The 14,326-nt window shown below is 67.9% G+C and overlaps 1 protein-coding gene across 2 annotated transcripts in view; it reads left to right on the forward strand.

Annotated features, from left to right (window-relative positions):
- The window catches only part of LMF1 (lipase maturation factor 1), an 84,442-nt gene extending 73,943 nt beyond the window's left edge, over window positions 1–10,499 (forward strand). The window contains exons 6-10 of one of the 2 annotated variants that reach the window (XM_080831084.1): window positions 8,374–8,557; window positions 8,675–8,828; window positions 8,943–9,126; window positions 9,770–9,882; window positions 10,183–10,498. In XM_080831084.1, the coding sequence (XP_080687210.1) occupies window positions 8,374–8,557; window positions 8,675–8,828; window positions 8,943–9,126; window positions 9,770–9,882; window positions 10,183–10,357 (810 nt within the window). In that variant the 3' untranslated portion in view covers window positions 10,358–10,498. Of the gene's footprint in view, window positions 1–8,373; window positions 8,558–8,674; window positions 8,829–8,942; window positions 9,127–9,769; window positions 9,883–10,182 lie in introns of both variants that reach the window. The other variant, XM_080831085.1, reaches the window with a different exon arrangement.
- The last annotated feature ends 3,827 nt before the right edge of the window (window positions 10,500–14,326 follow it).

Consider the following 14,326-nt stretch of genomic DNA (forward strand, 5'->3'; position numbering starts at 1 on the left):
TCTTCGGTCACCCTGCTTACTGTGATGCGTCCTGGGGGTCTGCCTGGCTGGCGTGGGCGTGCACCAGGCGTGGCCGTCGCTGCAGGCCGTGCGGTGGTGGCGGTGACCTGCCCGGCTGTGCTCCCGGCAAGCAGGACAGAGGCGGGGCTGCCAGGGGACGAGGACTTGGCCCCTGGGGCTGGTGGTCGGGCCGCGCCCCCGTTTCTTCTGAAGGCGGGCGCGGCAGATGTCGCCCTGGGAACGGGGCCGCGTGGCACAGCAGGGCAGCTTCCTTAACAGAGCAGCTGTCTCAGCCGGCATCTTCGGACTTTCACATCTCTGCGTTCCCTCATGTTCCTTTCGTCATTCTCAGCGTCTTTTCTGACTCATCGGTCACACACGTGGCTTCCTGCGGGTGAACGAGTGCTCCCCGCACAGACTCCACGCCCAAATTTCACCCCCGTGCGGCCCGCGGCCCCCCGAGAGCTCAGGCCCAGGCCTGCCACCTGCTGTCGCCCCCCCCAGTGCTTCAGCCGCTGTTGGAGTAATGCCCCTGTTGTGGACGGTCACGGATCTGCAGAAAGACGCAGCGCAGAGCGTGGACGGTCCCGATGTCACTGTCACGTGACACGGCGGTAGAGGGTCCGCACGTCGGTGTGTCAAGTGACACGTTGGTAGAGGATCCCCATATCCGTGTCATGTGACACGTCAACTTAGGAGCCCAGATGGACACCTGATCACCAGCGGGATTACGAGACTTAGCTGCAGGGTCACCGGCGCTGTGCATCCTCTGGGTTCGGACACGTCTAGTGACAGGCGTCCGTCGAACTGTCGGTCACAGAGTCCCCCCACCGCCCTGAGAGCCTTCTGTGCTCCCGGACCCCTCCCCGCCTCCAGCCCAGGGCAGCCCCTGACACTTGGCTGTCGCCGTAGCTCAGCCTTCTCCGGGGCGTCCCGTGGCTGTGGGCGTCCGGGAGACTCGCTCTCCAGACGTCCCCTCACTTAGCAGCGCACGCTCGGGGGTCCTCGTTTTCCCGGCTGAAGCGCTCACTTTCACCGCGGAGTAACCCTCTGCGGTCTGGGCGCGCCACAGTTCACACATCAGCCAACCAGACTTGGCTTGAGGGCAGCACCCCGCCCCCCCCCAGATAAGCCCCCCCCCCGGTAGGCAGGGGCCGCATGCTGCTGCGCCCGTCCTGCGCCCCGTGCTCCCACGGTCCCAAGCCAGCAGAAGGTGACTCCGGGCCGGCTCGAGCGCCCCTGACAGGGTCCGCCCGTGTGGGCACCACCTCGTGCCAGACCCTCTCCTGCTGTCCCAACTGCAAGGTGACTCAGACGATCCGGCCCGGCACAGCCGTGCCGGGAGTGGGGCTCTGCGTGGCTTTGTGGTCGCCATGGCCAGAGACAACTGCCTGGGGAGGGGACTGTGGGGCACTTGTCAGCCCCCTGCCCACCTTGGCTGCTTTTCCAGGCTGCGGACTGCTGGAGACCCTCTCCAGGCTCGAAACCTGCCTGGGCCTGGGGGAAGCAGTGTTCACCTCCCGCTTTCTCTCCCCAAAACCTGACGGCCGGCTTTGACGAGTACCAAGGAGAAGCCAGTTGGCCTGTCACTTGAAAGAGTAAGCAGGGGTGCCTGGGTGGCTCAGTGTGTTAAGCCTTTGCCTTCGGCTCAGATCATGATCTCAGGGTCCTGGGATCGAGTCCCGCATCGGGCTCTCTGCTCAGCGGGGAGCCTGCTTCCCCTCTCTCTCTGGCTGCCTCTCTGCCTACACATGATCTTTGTCTGTCAAATAAATAAATAAAATCTTAAAAAAAAAAAAAAAAGTAAGTGAAGGAGGTTTGCAACCCCGGGGCAGACTCCAGCCTCCGACCTGGGACGCCCTTGTCCACAGAGCACGTGGCGGGAGTCCTGTTCCAGGCCGGCAACTGGCTCGCTGGACCCAGCTCGGCGGCAAGTCCGAACCCCAGCCCAGGCCACCAGTGTCCCCACAGCACGTGGAGGGGCTCAGGGCTCAAGCGTGGATGGCTCGGCCAGGAGCAGCCTCGGGGTTGGGCCCTGACCCAGCTCTGGGGTCTGCTGCCCGCGTGGGTAACGGTAACGGTGGACAGCGGGCGCCACAGGAGCGCAGGGCGGGGCCCGAGCTGGACCTTGCGGACCCGCAGCTCCGGACGTTATTCCAGAAGACCAGCCCACGCATTTGCCTTCCGTCCCCCAGAGACCTGGGGAGCCCCTGGTCCAGGCACGTCCCAGGAGTCCTCACCAGAGCCACGGTAGCACTGCGGCTCTCTGGGGTCCAGTGCGCTGCCCGGCTCTCCAGGGCAGAGAGGACGGCCGGAGAGCTGGTCCGCCGCCGTCCCAGGCAGTCTGGGGCTCCAGCATGGGGGCTGCAGGGCACAGCCTCACGGCCGGAGCTTAGCTCTCAGGGATCCCCGCGCTGTGCCAGGGGCCGGTCACTGTGGGGAGCAGTGCACGGCGTGGGGGCCGCGCTTCTGCTCCTGCACCCGACAGCCCGAGGGACACCTCCGGATCTGTTGTTTCCGCTCATTCCCCTGGGGGAGGGCTGAGGATGCGGACATGCTCCTCTCCTCCTACGCTCGGTTTACACAGCTGTTCCGGAGGGTTCTGCGAGGCCACGGGGCTGCTGTCTGCTTGGAGAGGTGCACGTGAGACTCGATGGAGAGCTGAACTGCCCGGTCCCAGACGCCCCCCGCCTTGTGACGTTAAGCCTCCAGTCTGAGGGAGGGACCCTGGCAGGAGCAGCCTCTGTAAGGGACAGGAGCGGGCGCCCCCCTAGTGGGACCAGGTGCTCAGAGGCAGGTGGCTCCTGGTTGGGGCAGAGACCCGCCTCCCACCACGTCCTGCTCCGTCCACCCTCTCTGACTTTGGCCGGAGTCAGGATCGGGTCACGGTGAGGGCCGTCACCAGGGCGACAGGCAGAGAGCGCTACCTCCCCTGGCTCCTGAGCCACATGCCCAGAGCTGGGGTCCCAGGACACAGAAAGTTGCCCGTGAGCACGTGCGTCCCCTGGGACGCCTACGCTGTCAGGGAACTGATAAGACGTTCGGAACTTATTCACACGCAGATGTGCCGTTCCCGACTCGGCGCCCCTGCGCACAGCCCAGAGTCGCCCCGGGGGACCGTGCGGCGGCTGCTCATGGGGAGAGGCCGCTGGCAGGCGTCCTCCAGTCCCCGCCCTCCCGACACTTTTACCCCCGTGGCTCGGAGTCGGACGGCGCCCTCGAAGCACGGCTGTGCCGTCTGCGCGGGGCCCCGCCACGCTCCCCTGCGCTCACCGTGTGACTCTGCCCCTACCCCGCCGATGGCTTCGTAGGCGTCTCCGATCTGTTCGTCACCGTCATCAAATCAGAACTCTGCGACCCGATCTCTGGGTACTTTCTCTGCCACCCTCCCTTTCCGGGACGTGGCGCCCGGTGTGTCTGCCGGGCCTCCCGTCCGGCCGCGGTCTGTACTGTGGCTCAGAGGGTGCCTCGCCTCCGGACCCTGCCGTCCCCGCGTCCGCTCGCCTCACGTCCGGGCAGGAGCCGCTCCGTAGCTCACGGGCCCTTTGCCGCCCGCCCAGTGCGTGTGGTTCTTTTCACACCTTCTGCATTTCTCCCGCTTGCGACAGCGTCTCGTGAGTCCCTCCTCTCCTTCGCAGAGGCCGCTCGGACACGCTTATGCACCGGTTCCGGGTTTCCTCCCGCCTCCGATTCTGTTCTCCTGAGCTTTTCTCCTCGGCTCGCGGGTCTTCAGGCCCCGACGGGACGCCGGCCACCGTGGGTGAGGGTGGGGACGCCGTGTCCTTCTCGGTGCCGAATCCCGCCCTGCTGAGCACCTCTCCTGCTCGCGGGTCCGTCTCACCGTACCTGGTGGGTCTGACGGAGCCTCCGAGGCAGGGCTGGCTTAGCCTTCCTTGGGGCTGGGCCTCGCGGGGTCTCTGCTGTGTGCCTGGCTTTCCCCTAGGTCTCCACCCACGTCCTCGGGGAGATTCCACGTGCCTGGGACACCGTGGCTGGCAGGCGCGAGGGCACCCGGCCGTCCCTGCGCCTACTAGCCTGCGTCCTCCTTCCAGCACAGTGCCGGCCCGCCGCCTTGACCTCCCCGGCATCGAACTCTGCCCTTCGAGGGTTCCTTCCCTGGGCCGAGGCCCGCTAAATGCCTCCAGGGAGAGCAGAGACTGGCGTGGGTCTGTGTGGCTGCCTGGGCTCAAGCGTCACCGGCCCTGTCCCCCGTCCGGCTCCAGCACTGCTCCCTCCTTCCAGGCCCTCGAGCCTTGAGAAGCCAGTTGCCCTGGATGCAAAGTCAGAGTGTTCCTGGGGCCACTGAGTGATGGCGCCCAAGGGTCATGGCTTTGGGCCGCAGGGGCTCACTCCACTTCTCGAGGACGAAAGGGCCTGGTCAGTGGTGGCCCGCCAGCGACCGATGGCTCTGCGGGAGTCTTGAGAAACTCCCAAGTTCATGCCTGCTGGGCTCTCCTCGGCGGAAGTGGCAGGAAGGGTGTGCCTGAGTGTGGGATCGGATCGTTCCAGGGACACAGACAGGGCGGAGATGCTAGACGAAACGGGGCGCCTCATACAGGCTCCCTGGGCTCTCCTCTGTCCCCGTCCTCACTGCTGGGGGGTTGCACACGGAACTCAGGGAGGCCCGGCACCTGGGCAGACAGGGCTCCGGGGCTCTGCCCCGTTCTCGGGGGAACCAGACCCCGCGGCTGCGCGCTGCTCTCTCCGGACGACACCTGCCGTGCCCACACCACGTGACCGTCTGCGCCCAAGCCGGGCTTTGTTCCAGAAGGATGAGCAGGCGACCCCGCGCAAGGGCAGCCCCGCAACGTGGTGGAAATGCCCTCACGTCCGAGGCCTGGCGTCCACGGGCGACTCACCCCGCGCCTTCCGTCTTTCAGTCTAAATGCTTACACGGTCTTAACGTCTACTTCATCCCAGGACACGAGGGACCCTGTGAGTGGGCAGGTCACTCCACTGGGGCCTCCTGCGTAAGGGCTGTCGGGAAGCCCCTGGGGCTGGTCGGCGGGTCTGCCCTCCCTCAGGGTTTCTCAGACGCACCTTCCGGCACGGCGGTCCCATCCGCCCCGCGCCAGGTCCTTCCGGGGCTCAGCTGCGACACACGGGAGCGCGGGCAGCGAGCACACTCCGCAGGAGCGTCCGCTCAGACCGGCGGCTTTGGGCCTGGGTTGCTGTGGGCTCTCAGCATGGCCGCGAGGGGCCGGGGGGGGGGTGAGACCGTGTCTCAGCGCGGCTGCCCGCTGGGCTCGTCGCGCCTGGAGAGGTTGGCCCCTGGCCACGCCGCTGCTGGGCTTTCTGGTGGTGACAGTGGCCGTTGTGTCCGGGCGGTCTGACGGTCGCCGTGAGGGTTTGCCCAGATGGGCCCTTCGTGGCTAGAGGTGGGTGCTGGTGGCCAGCAGCGCAAGAGGGGCTCTGAGGGGCAGGCGTGAGGGCTCCCCGCCTGCCTGGCGCCCCACCCGGCACAAGCACGGGCTTCGGGCTGTGGGGGACGGAGGAAAGGTCACCGTCTCAGCAGCCATCGGGCCGTACAGAGCAGTGGAGGGAGCTACCGCCGCCACCTTCCCCCGTGGCCCCAGAGAGCTGCACCGAGACCGCCAGCCGTCGGCGTCTTGACGGGGATCCCGACAAACAGGACGTTTCCGTGAGCGCGCGGGGAGCTGCCAGACGCGGCCAGAGAGCGGCCCGGACTCCTGAGAGGAGGAGGCAGAGCCGAGCTTCGGAGACACCTGCCCGCCCGGTCACCTGCTCGTGCAGCAAGGAGAGACTGGGGAGCTGAGAGGAGTGTGAGGGGCCCGCTGGCCCGGGGAGACGAGTTGGGAAGTCAGGCCCCCGGGGAGGAGGCACAGGGATGTGGCACGCAGGCGGCTCGGGCAGGAGCCCTGGGGCCCCGCCTGGGGGAGAGACTGTGGCCCAGAGGCTGTTAGCGTTGCAGACAGTGAAGAATGAGAAATCATTGATTTGGGGGCTCAGAACCAAGAACACTGGGTTTCCAAATTAATCCTGGGAGAGCCGTGAATCCACACATCTCAGGTCACACCTCGTAAAACGCCGTCGTCATCCATAAAACTGACACGACCCATCGAAAGCACGGCTCCTCCTGCCAGACCCTCATTAGGCTGGCGTCTGTGACCTCCCATTCGTCCCCAATGGCCGAGATCAGGACCCGGCCGAGACGCAGGGCCGGCTGTCAGCCGTAGGTCGCCTCCTGCAGGGGACAGCTGAGGCAGACCGGCGCCCGGCGCTGACAGGCCCGCCGGGGAGGACGAGTGGGAGCCCGGCTCCTCGACACCCCCGCCCACGCCGGGCCTTGCCTGTCCGGTCACCCGTGCGAGGGGACAGCCTGCTCTGCTCGGTGGACGGCCGTGGGCTTCTGAAGGTCACGCTTGTCGCAGAAATACGTCTGTTTGGTCACGCGTGCGGGTCAGCTCTGGCCCTTCTCCTCCAGCCTCTGGGGCAACTGTGAGGTGTTCTGGTCTCGCCGTTTTTCGAAGTCGCCGTGGAAGCACGTCCGGCCACTGCCCAGCTCGCGTCTTTGCTGCTCCTGGGGCCGCAGGCGGTGGCTGGTGAGCGCTGTTAAGGGCTTCCTCTCCTGCCCCGTCCTGGGGCCGCCTCCACCCTTCCCGGGACTCCCCCTGGGACGGTTCTGGAACGCGCAGAGGCCCCGCTGCAGCCCTACAACCAAGTCCACGTGAGGAAGAGCCCTCGGCCTCGCAGCGCGCAGAAAGCGGATTCGCAGCGGCACGTCCCAGCCAGAGTCCCTCGTCGTCCTTGGAAGCCCGGAGGAAGCCAGCGCTGCCCGGGACGCGGGCACAGCCCGGGTCCGAGACGGGTAACTCGGAACCTCGTGAAAAGCAAACTCCTCCCCTTCTAGAGATGCTGTCACTGGCCACCTACGCGCCTCACACGGGCCACGGCCGGGCCAGCAGGTGCACGGGGCCCCCGGCCGGCTACGCGGGGTCCCCGAGGCGGGGCCGCAGAGCCTGGAGCCCAGCAAGTTCGGGAACAAGCAGAGTGACAGGCGGCGGCGGTCAGTTCACAGGTCGTAGGGTGCGGGTTGGGGGCTGTCTGGGATGGAACATTCTGGATTTTACGGTGGTTTGCACAAGAGTCAGCATCTGGGAAAAGCCTTCGCACTGGGTGCTTCAGAGGCACATGACCTCCCACGCGTGTCCGGGAGACCAGGAGGGAAGAGCGCCAAGTGGCCGGGGACGCGCGGCTCCCGACGGGCTCCCGAGCCCGTGCCGCTGCGGGGCCGCCTGTTCCCACCCAGACGCCTCCTTCCCAGGGGCCCCCCTCGGCAGCCGTGGCCTCTGAGGGCTGCCTGGGCTCGTAGAGCCTGGTGCCCGCGGGCAGGGCATGGGCGCGGCAGCCTCCCCTCGTCGCCCTCCAGTACCCAACGACAGTGTCATGATCAGGCCGAAAATGTTATTTTTAAGTCACTAAACCACCTGTAACGTGCGCAGCTGCTAGGAGGACGCTCCAGAAGTCCCGGCTGCGAGGCGGCTTCAGGCGCAGCCCCCCGCCGGCCAGCAGCTCACCGGGCAGTGGGCTGAGCGCGCAGGATGGCCCCGGCCGTCGCGCTCCGACCAGAGACTTTGCGACCTTGGTTCTTAAGACCAAAAGGCTAGTCGTCTCTAGGGTGAGCCCCACGGGGACACTGCCACCACCCGGTTAGTACCAAGTCCGCAGTTAGTACCAAGTAAGAGCCCAGCGGGACTGGGACACAGGGAGGCCCGCTGGACGTCTAGACCCCGTGTCACCCCAGACGCTGCGGCGGCACCAGCCGGGGCTGCTCCAGGCCTCTGAGGGGACGGTGGCCTGCCCCAGCTCACGGTGCCCAGAAAGTGGAGATCATCAGGCTCCACGAAGCCGCACAGAAGGGAAGGTCAGCCACGCCTGTCCCAGCACGTGCCCAGGTCCAGGCTGGCCTCACGCACGGTCACTGGGGACATGGCTGGGGGGCTGCTAGATGTGGAAGACGGGGCGGCCAGACAGGGGCCCCCTCACCCCTGACTTCCGGGTGCACAGAGAGAGCCCCGTCCACCTCCCGCAGGACTGAGGACACCCACGCGATGGCCACGCAAGGTCACCATCGCGATGGCCCCACACACCAACTCCAGCACCAGGCCGCACAAAGCCGCCTGCTCCCAGGTCTGTGGGTAGGCGTCGGGCAGCCCCAGAGGCCGGAACAGAGGTGTCCACAGGTTGGGGCCCCCCGGGGCTCTAGTGAGAACCGCCTCCGATCAGCAGCGGTGTGGACACGCGCGGGGCCCGGCCCTCCAGCCCCCCCCCACCACACCCGCACGGCAGCCGCCACGTCCTCCACAGAGTCCGCCGTGGGCCTGGGCTCAGGCACCGCCCCGTCCCCTCCAGGTGGTCCTCGTCATCAGCGGGAACCTGAGCTTCCTGAACTGGCTGACCATGGTGCCCAGCGTGGCCTGCTTCGATGACGCCACCTTGGGGTTCCTGTTTCCCTCCGGGCCCGGCGGCCTCAAGGACCGAGTCCTGAAGCTGCAGGAGGAGGCCGCCCGAGGGCTCCGGCCCCCCCGGAGCTACGGTGAGTGGACAGCCGAGCCACAAGCGAGCGAGAGTCCCGGCTTGGGAGTGAGGGGCCACCGAGGGTCCGAGCCGCGGAGCAGAGCTCAACCCACCGTCCCCCTCTGCCCCCGACCAGGCTGCATGGTGCGGCGGGCGGTGCATGTGGCCCTGGGCGTCCTGGTGGCCTGGCTCAGTGTCCCCGTGGTCATCAACCTGCTGAGTCCCACGCAGGTCATGAACACGTCCTTCAACCCCCTCAGGATCGTCAACACGTACGGCGCCTTCGGAAGGTACAGGCGCGGCAGCTCCTTGCCCCGTCCCCTGCGCGCACACGCGGGACCCGGGGCCCTGAGGGAGCCCCCCGACCCTCCGTGTGCCAGACCCCCTCCTCGGTCTCCCCACAGCATCACCAAGGAGCGCACAGAGGTCATCCTGCAGGGCACGGCCAGCCTCAACGCCAGCACGCCGGACGCCGTGTGGGAGGACTATGAGTTCAAGTGCAAGCCCGGTGACCCAGGGCGGCGGCCGTGCCTCATCTCCCCCTACCACCACCGCCTGGACTGGCTCATGTGGTTCGCGGCCTTCCAGGTAAGGGCCTCTGCTGTCCTCCCCTACCGGCTGTGTTCCCGAGGCTGCAGCCCCCACGGTGGGGACGCCCCAAGTGTGGCCGGGGGCGGTGCGGTCACTCCCTCGTGTGACCACCCCCCAGCCCGCATCTTCCTTCTGGGTCTTTCCCTTGGTGTTCTCTGCAAGCACAGGTCCTGCCTCTGCGCAGCAGTGCCCTCCCCAGGTGGGGGTCTCCGCACCGCCCGGACCCCCTGGCACGAGGGTCTAGGATGCGGAGGGCCACGGCGTCGCTCTCAGCGATGGTGGGACAAGCCTGGCAGGGCTGTCCCGGTCCCGTCTGCCTGTGCAGACTGTCGCTCACGTGAGACCCCCAGGGCCGGCAGGCGGCAACACTGAGAGGCCACCACCTCTCCCCCCGAGAAGGGGGCCGCTGCAGGAGCCCCCGTCCCGCCGAGAGGAGCCATCTGCTGACAGCTGCCCAGTGAGCCAGAGCAGGGCGCGAGCGTGGGCCCGCCAGCCAGGAGGGCTACCCGCCGCCACACCTGAGGGGGAGCAGGCGGGGGGCTGAGGGCCCTGGGCCCACAGCTGGGTTGCCTCCCCCCAGAGGGCTCCCTGCGTCCCCGGCTCTGCCTGGAGCCAGCACCCTCTCCCCTTCTCGCCCCAGACCTACGAGCACCACGAGTGGATCCTGCACCTGGCAGGCAAGCTCCTGGCCAACGACGCCACGGCTCTGTCCCTACTGGCCCTCAACCCTTTCGAGAACAGGGCGCCCCCCAGGTAGGACCCCCCTCCCGCACGGGACCTTGTCCGCTGCAGCCTCTCGGGGCCCCTCCTCCAGAGGCGCCCGCAGCCAGCTCGGAACCCCCGCAAGCGCGCCCACGGGCGCAGGGCCCCCACGCCGGGACCTCCAGCAGCCGCGGCCGGTCCTCGGTGCCCGCGGGCTCTGGGGCTGAGCGCCCTTTAGCAGCTGTCACCTGGGCCCCCACGGTCCCTGGGCCGGGTCCATGTGCCACTCCGAGGAGTGGCAGCTCTGCAGGCAGGGGGACGGGCCGCCTGACGCGGGGTCTCCCCTTGCAGGTGGGTCCGGGGAGAGCACTACAGGTACAAGTTCAGCCGCCCCGGGGGCCGGCACGCCGCCGCAGGCAAGTGGTGGGTCCGCAGGAGGCTCGGGCCCTACTTCCCCCCGGTGAGCCTCCGAGACCTGAAGGACTACTTCCAGGCGCGGGAGTGGCCGTACCCCGAACTGCCGTAGGAGCGGCCCCGGCCTGCGCGCGGACCAATAAAGCGGGAGCCTGGCTGCTGGAGTGAAGGCTCGTGTGCCCGGGCCCCGCTGCCCTGCGTCCTGACCTCTTGGAAAGCAGGCTCAGAGACGAGGGGCTCCCCGGGCCAGCGTGTCCCCTCCTTTCCTCCTGAGTTCGTTACACGGAGGCCCCGTAAAGCCCCTGACCCTGTGGTGTCCACCAGCACCCGCCGCACGAGGGACGGCTGGTCCCCAGTCAGGTCCTTCCGCCCAGACAGCTGAGCCCCATTTGCGGCCTGGTGTGGCCCCAAGGAAGCTGCCACTCCCTGTGCTCTCAGCCCCCGTGGCTGTCCCCCCACATCCAGGATAGGCCTGGGAAAGGGAGAGGCCAAGGCGGCGGGTCCTCCCCTCATGCCCGCCCCCTTCTCAGAACCTTCGTGCCTCCCCAGGGGGGATGTGTCCGGCGTCCGGAGGCATGGACAGAAGTCCCTTGTTCCTCCTCCGGTGGGCCACCTCCTCCCCCTCCCCTCCTCTTGACCACGTCCCCCCCGCCCCGACTCCCTGACCTGCGGAGGGGGCTCAGCTGGGGACACCGGGCCTGGGCCCTGGGCGGGGCTGCGGCGAGGCTTCCGGGCCCTCTGCCGCCTGACGTGGGTGCGGCCCCAGTCTTAAGAGCTGCCGTGAGCTGCAAGCAAACAGCTCCCACCAAGGGCCGCACCCCTGCTGCACCAGCGGCCCAGCACCTGGTGGCCCAGCCCCTGCCCCGGTCACCCCTCCCCTCTCCCGCAGCTCCCCTTCCTCCCTCCCCCCACCCAAAACCGCCCGGAGGGCCAGGCTGCTCCAGGGAGGGTCCCGGCGGGAACGCGGTGGTTCAGGCAGGAGGCCCGGCCGAGGTGGGCACAAGCGCGGGTCTGTGTGCGGCGCCCGCCCCCAAGAGCCTGCCCGGGGGGCCGGCCAGTCCAGGTGCCAACAGAGAGGCCGTGTTCCTGCTCGCAGGGAAACAGGCTCCCAGTGTCTGTCTCAGAACAGACGCAGCCTCAGACGGGGAGCCCGGAGCCAGCAAGTCTGCCCGCGGCCGCCGCACGGAGCAGAGCACCGGCCCGCCGCGGCCTGGGCGGCCCTTCCTGGGGGGCCGCCCGGGGGCTCTGCCGCTGGCCGGGGGCACCAGAGTGGGCAGGGGCCCAAGGAGCTTACGCCTTGGCCCGGGAAGGCACTGGCTGCCCTCACTGCACGCCGGGCTCCCTGCCCCCCGGGGCCTCAGAACCCCTGCCTGGGGGCTCCTCTCTGGGCCTCCGTCCGGCTCGGCACCACCCCCGGCCTCCCCACACCCTTCACAAGGCCTCGTGCCCCGGAGGCGCCCCTGTCCCGGGACAAGACAGACATCTGCTCACCGTGGAGGCCACCGCAGGGGACTCCGGGTCCTGACCACGGGGCCTCTGACAGAGGATCCCCCTCAGATCTCCCCCAGCCTCCACCCACGTGTCAGCAGACAGTCCCTCCCGAGCCCCCCCCTCCCCGCTCACTAGCACAAGCCTGGGCTCCGCACGTCACCCCACTGGCCTCCCAGGCTGCCGGGCCGACACCCACACAGCCCACAGCCCTCAGCGCCCTCGCTGCTGCCGGTCACACCCCAGGCAGGTGGGGGCTCGGCCCGGCCCCCAGGGGCGAGCGGCCCCGATACGGGCCCGGACAAACGCCCCACCTCAGGAAGGGGAAAGGGCCAAACTCCATTCGCCTCTGCTCTGCCCGACACTGCCCTCTCGTGGAATCCGCGGTTTCCACACAAGGAACGGGGCTCGGGGACACGAGATGTGAGCCCGCCGTCGCCCGCCAGGTCTGAGGGGCCGCTGGGCAGCTGTGCCGAGGAGGCCCGAGAGCATCCTTTCCTGCCCGCCGGCAAGGACCGACGTGGCACAAGCCAGCGGCTCAGGCTTCATCAACACGCCAGAGACGCTGCCCTCACCTTCCAAGGAGTCGGGTGGGGGGTGCCACCAAGACTAAGGGAGGGGCTCGACCCTGGGGGGCCGAGCCCTCTTGATCCCGCAACGACGCGAGGGGTCGTGGGGGAGGCAGGGTGTGCGCGAGCCTCCGCCCAGCCATCGGGCGGGGGCACCTGCTGGCTCCCCGCGAGGGCCCGCACCTCGCTCGGATCCCAGAGCCGCGGGGGCGTCGGGTCTCCCCTGGGGCTCGTGCACCTGCCCTGGGACGGCCCTGTGCTCTACGGGCAGACAGACACCGCGGTGAGTCCAAGAATGTGACGGGTCACCGCCCCCCGCCCAGCTGGGGCCCGAGGAACCGAGCGGTTCCTGCTCCCAACGGTTCCACTCGGTTTCCGGTGCACCTACTCCCGCTGCTCGCCTCGTGTCCCCGTGGCCTCGGGAGCTGCCCCCGCTCGGGCGAGATGGCCCTTCTCCATTCCCGATGCTTATTTTGGGCTTTCCCCTCTTCCCTCCCCGTCAGTCTCGGGGCCCCGACGCGGGCTTTTCCTGTCAGCTCTGCCGTCGCGGGTCCGTCCTGCAGGTCCCGGTGTTCGCGCTCCGCCATCTTGGACCGAAAACTCCCGTTTCTCCCTGTTCCTCCTCCTGCTCTCGGGGAAACGCAGCTGACGGCCCACGGCGAGCCTTCCCCGACTTCTAGAAATGCTGATTTCCCCGTTAACGTGTCAAACCAACAGAGGCGGCTTTTGGTTGCCAGAGGAGCGCAGGTGGGGCTGTGCCCTCCACTGTCCCCCGAGCATCTGCCGCCGAAGCCCGCCGCAGCCCCGGCGCCCCCCGGCGCCCCTCGGACTGCCGTCCTCTCCGAAGCGCACGGGCTCGGCGAAGGGCGGCCTCCGCGGCCCCCCGGGGCCGTTCCCCACGGCGACCCCTGCCCTGCGCGCAGGAAGGAGACGCCTCCATCCCCGGGGATGCAGCTTCCAAACCCCGCGGTGAAGTGGGGCTCGCGGCACCACAAACAGACCTTTAAGATGAAACGGACGCGCCTTCAGCTGCCCTGACGGGGAGCGGAAACGCCCACGGGAAAGCGAGCGGACATCAGGGCCACCGTGACGGACCTTCCGCGAGTCACAGGAGCCGCGGCAGTGCCGTGAGCGGCGGCGGCACTGGATCCCCGCAGCGAAGTGGACGAAATCCCGGAGGCCCGCAGCCACCGCGAGTGACTCGGGAAGAGACGAAGTCGCGAACTTCTACACGAGTGAAGAGGCCGCGTCCGTGTGGACGCCTCCCGACAGCGCTAGACCGGACGGCCTCGCTGCGCGCTCCCAGGACGGGCGAGAGCGGACGCCAGCCCTTCCCAAACGCTCCCCGACATCAGAGAAGGGAACGCTTCCTGGCTCCTCTCACGAGGCCGGGTTTACCCTGATGAACCCCAAGACGCCAGCATCTCTCGGGATTTTTGCCTCCGGAAGCAAACACGTCAACGAAACAGCGGCGAGCAGCAGCGCGACAGACGCCGCGCCGCGACCAGATGGGATCGATGGGTCCCTCGCACCGGGGGGGGGGGGGGGGCAGGGGGAGGCCTCTCAACTGACGCAGGAAAAGCTTTTGACACAATCCCAAACCCTTCCATGAGCAAAGCCACTCTGGAATAACGGTGATAGTAAAATGTCGTCAGTGAACCCACAGCCAACAGCGAACGTGAAACCCTTCCCCGCAGATCCAGACTGAGACGAGAGAGGCCGCTGCCGTCCGTGCCCGTGACGCCGACCGAAGTTCCAGCCAGCGCCACTGGTCAAAACACTAATACGCTTCAGGGACGCCTGGGTGGCTCAGTGGGTTGAGCCTCTGCCTTCGGCTCGGGTCACGGTCTCAGGGTCCTAGGGTCGAGCCCCGCATCGGGCTCTCTGCTCAGCGGGGAGCCTGCTTCCCCCCCACCCTGCCCGCCCCTCTCCCTGCTTGTGGTCTCTGTCTGACAAATAAATAATAAGTAAAATCTTTAAAAATAAAAAATTTAAAAAAATAAAAAGCTTTAAAGTAAAAAGAA

Source organism: Martes martes, assembly GCF_963455335.1.
Source record: "Martes martes genome assembly, chromosome: 18".
NCBI lineage: Eukaryota > Metazoa > Chordata > Mammalia > Carnivora > Mustelidae > Martes > Martes martes.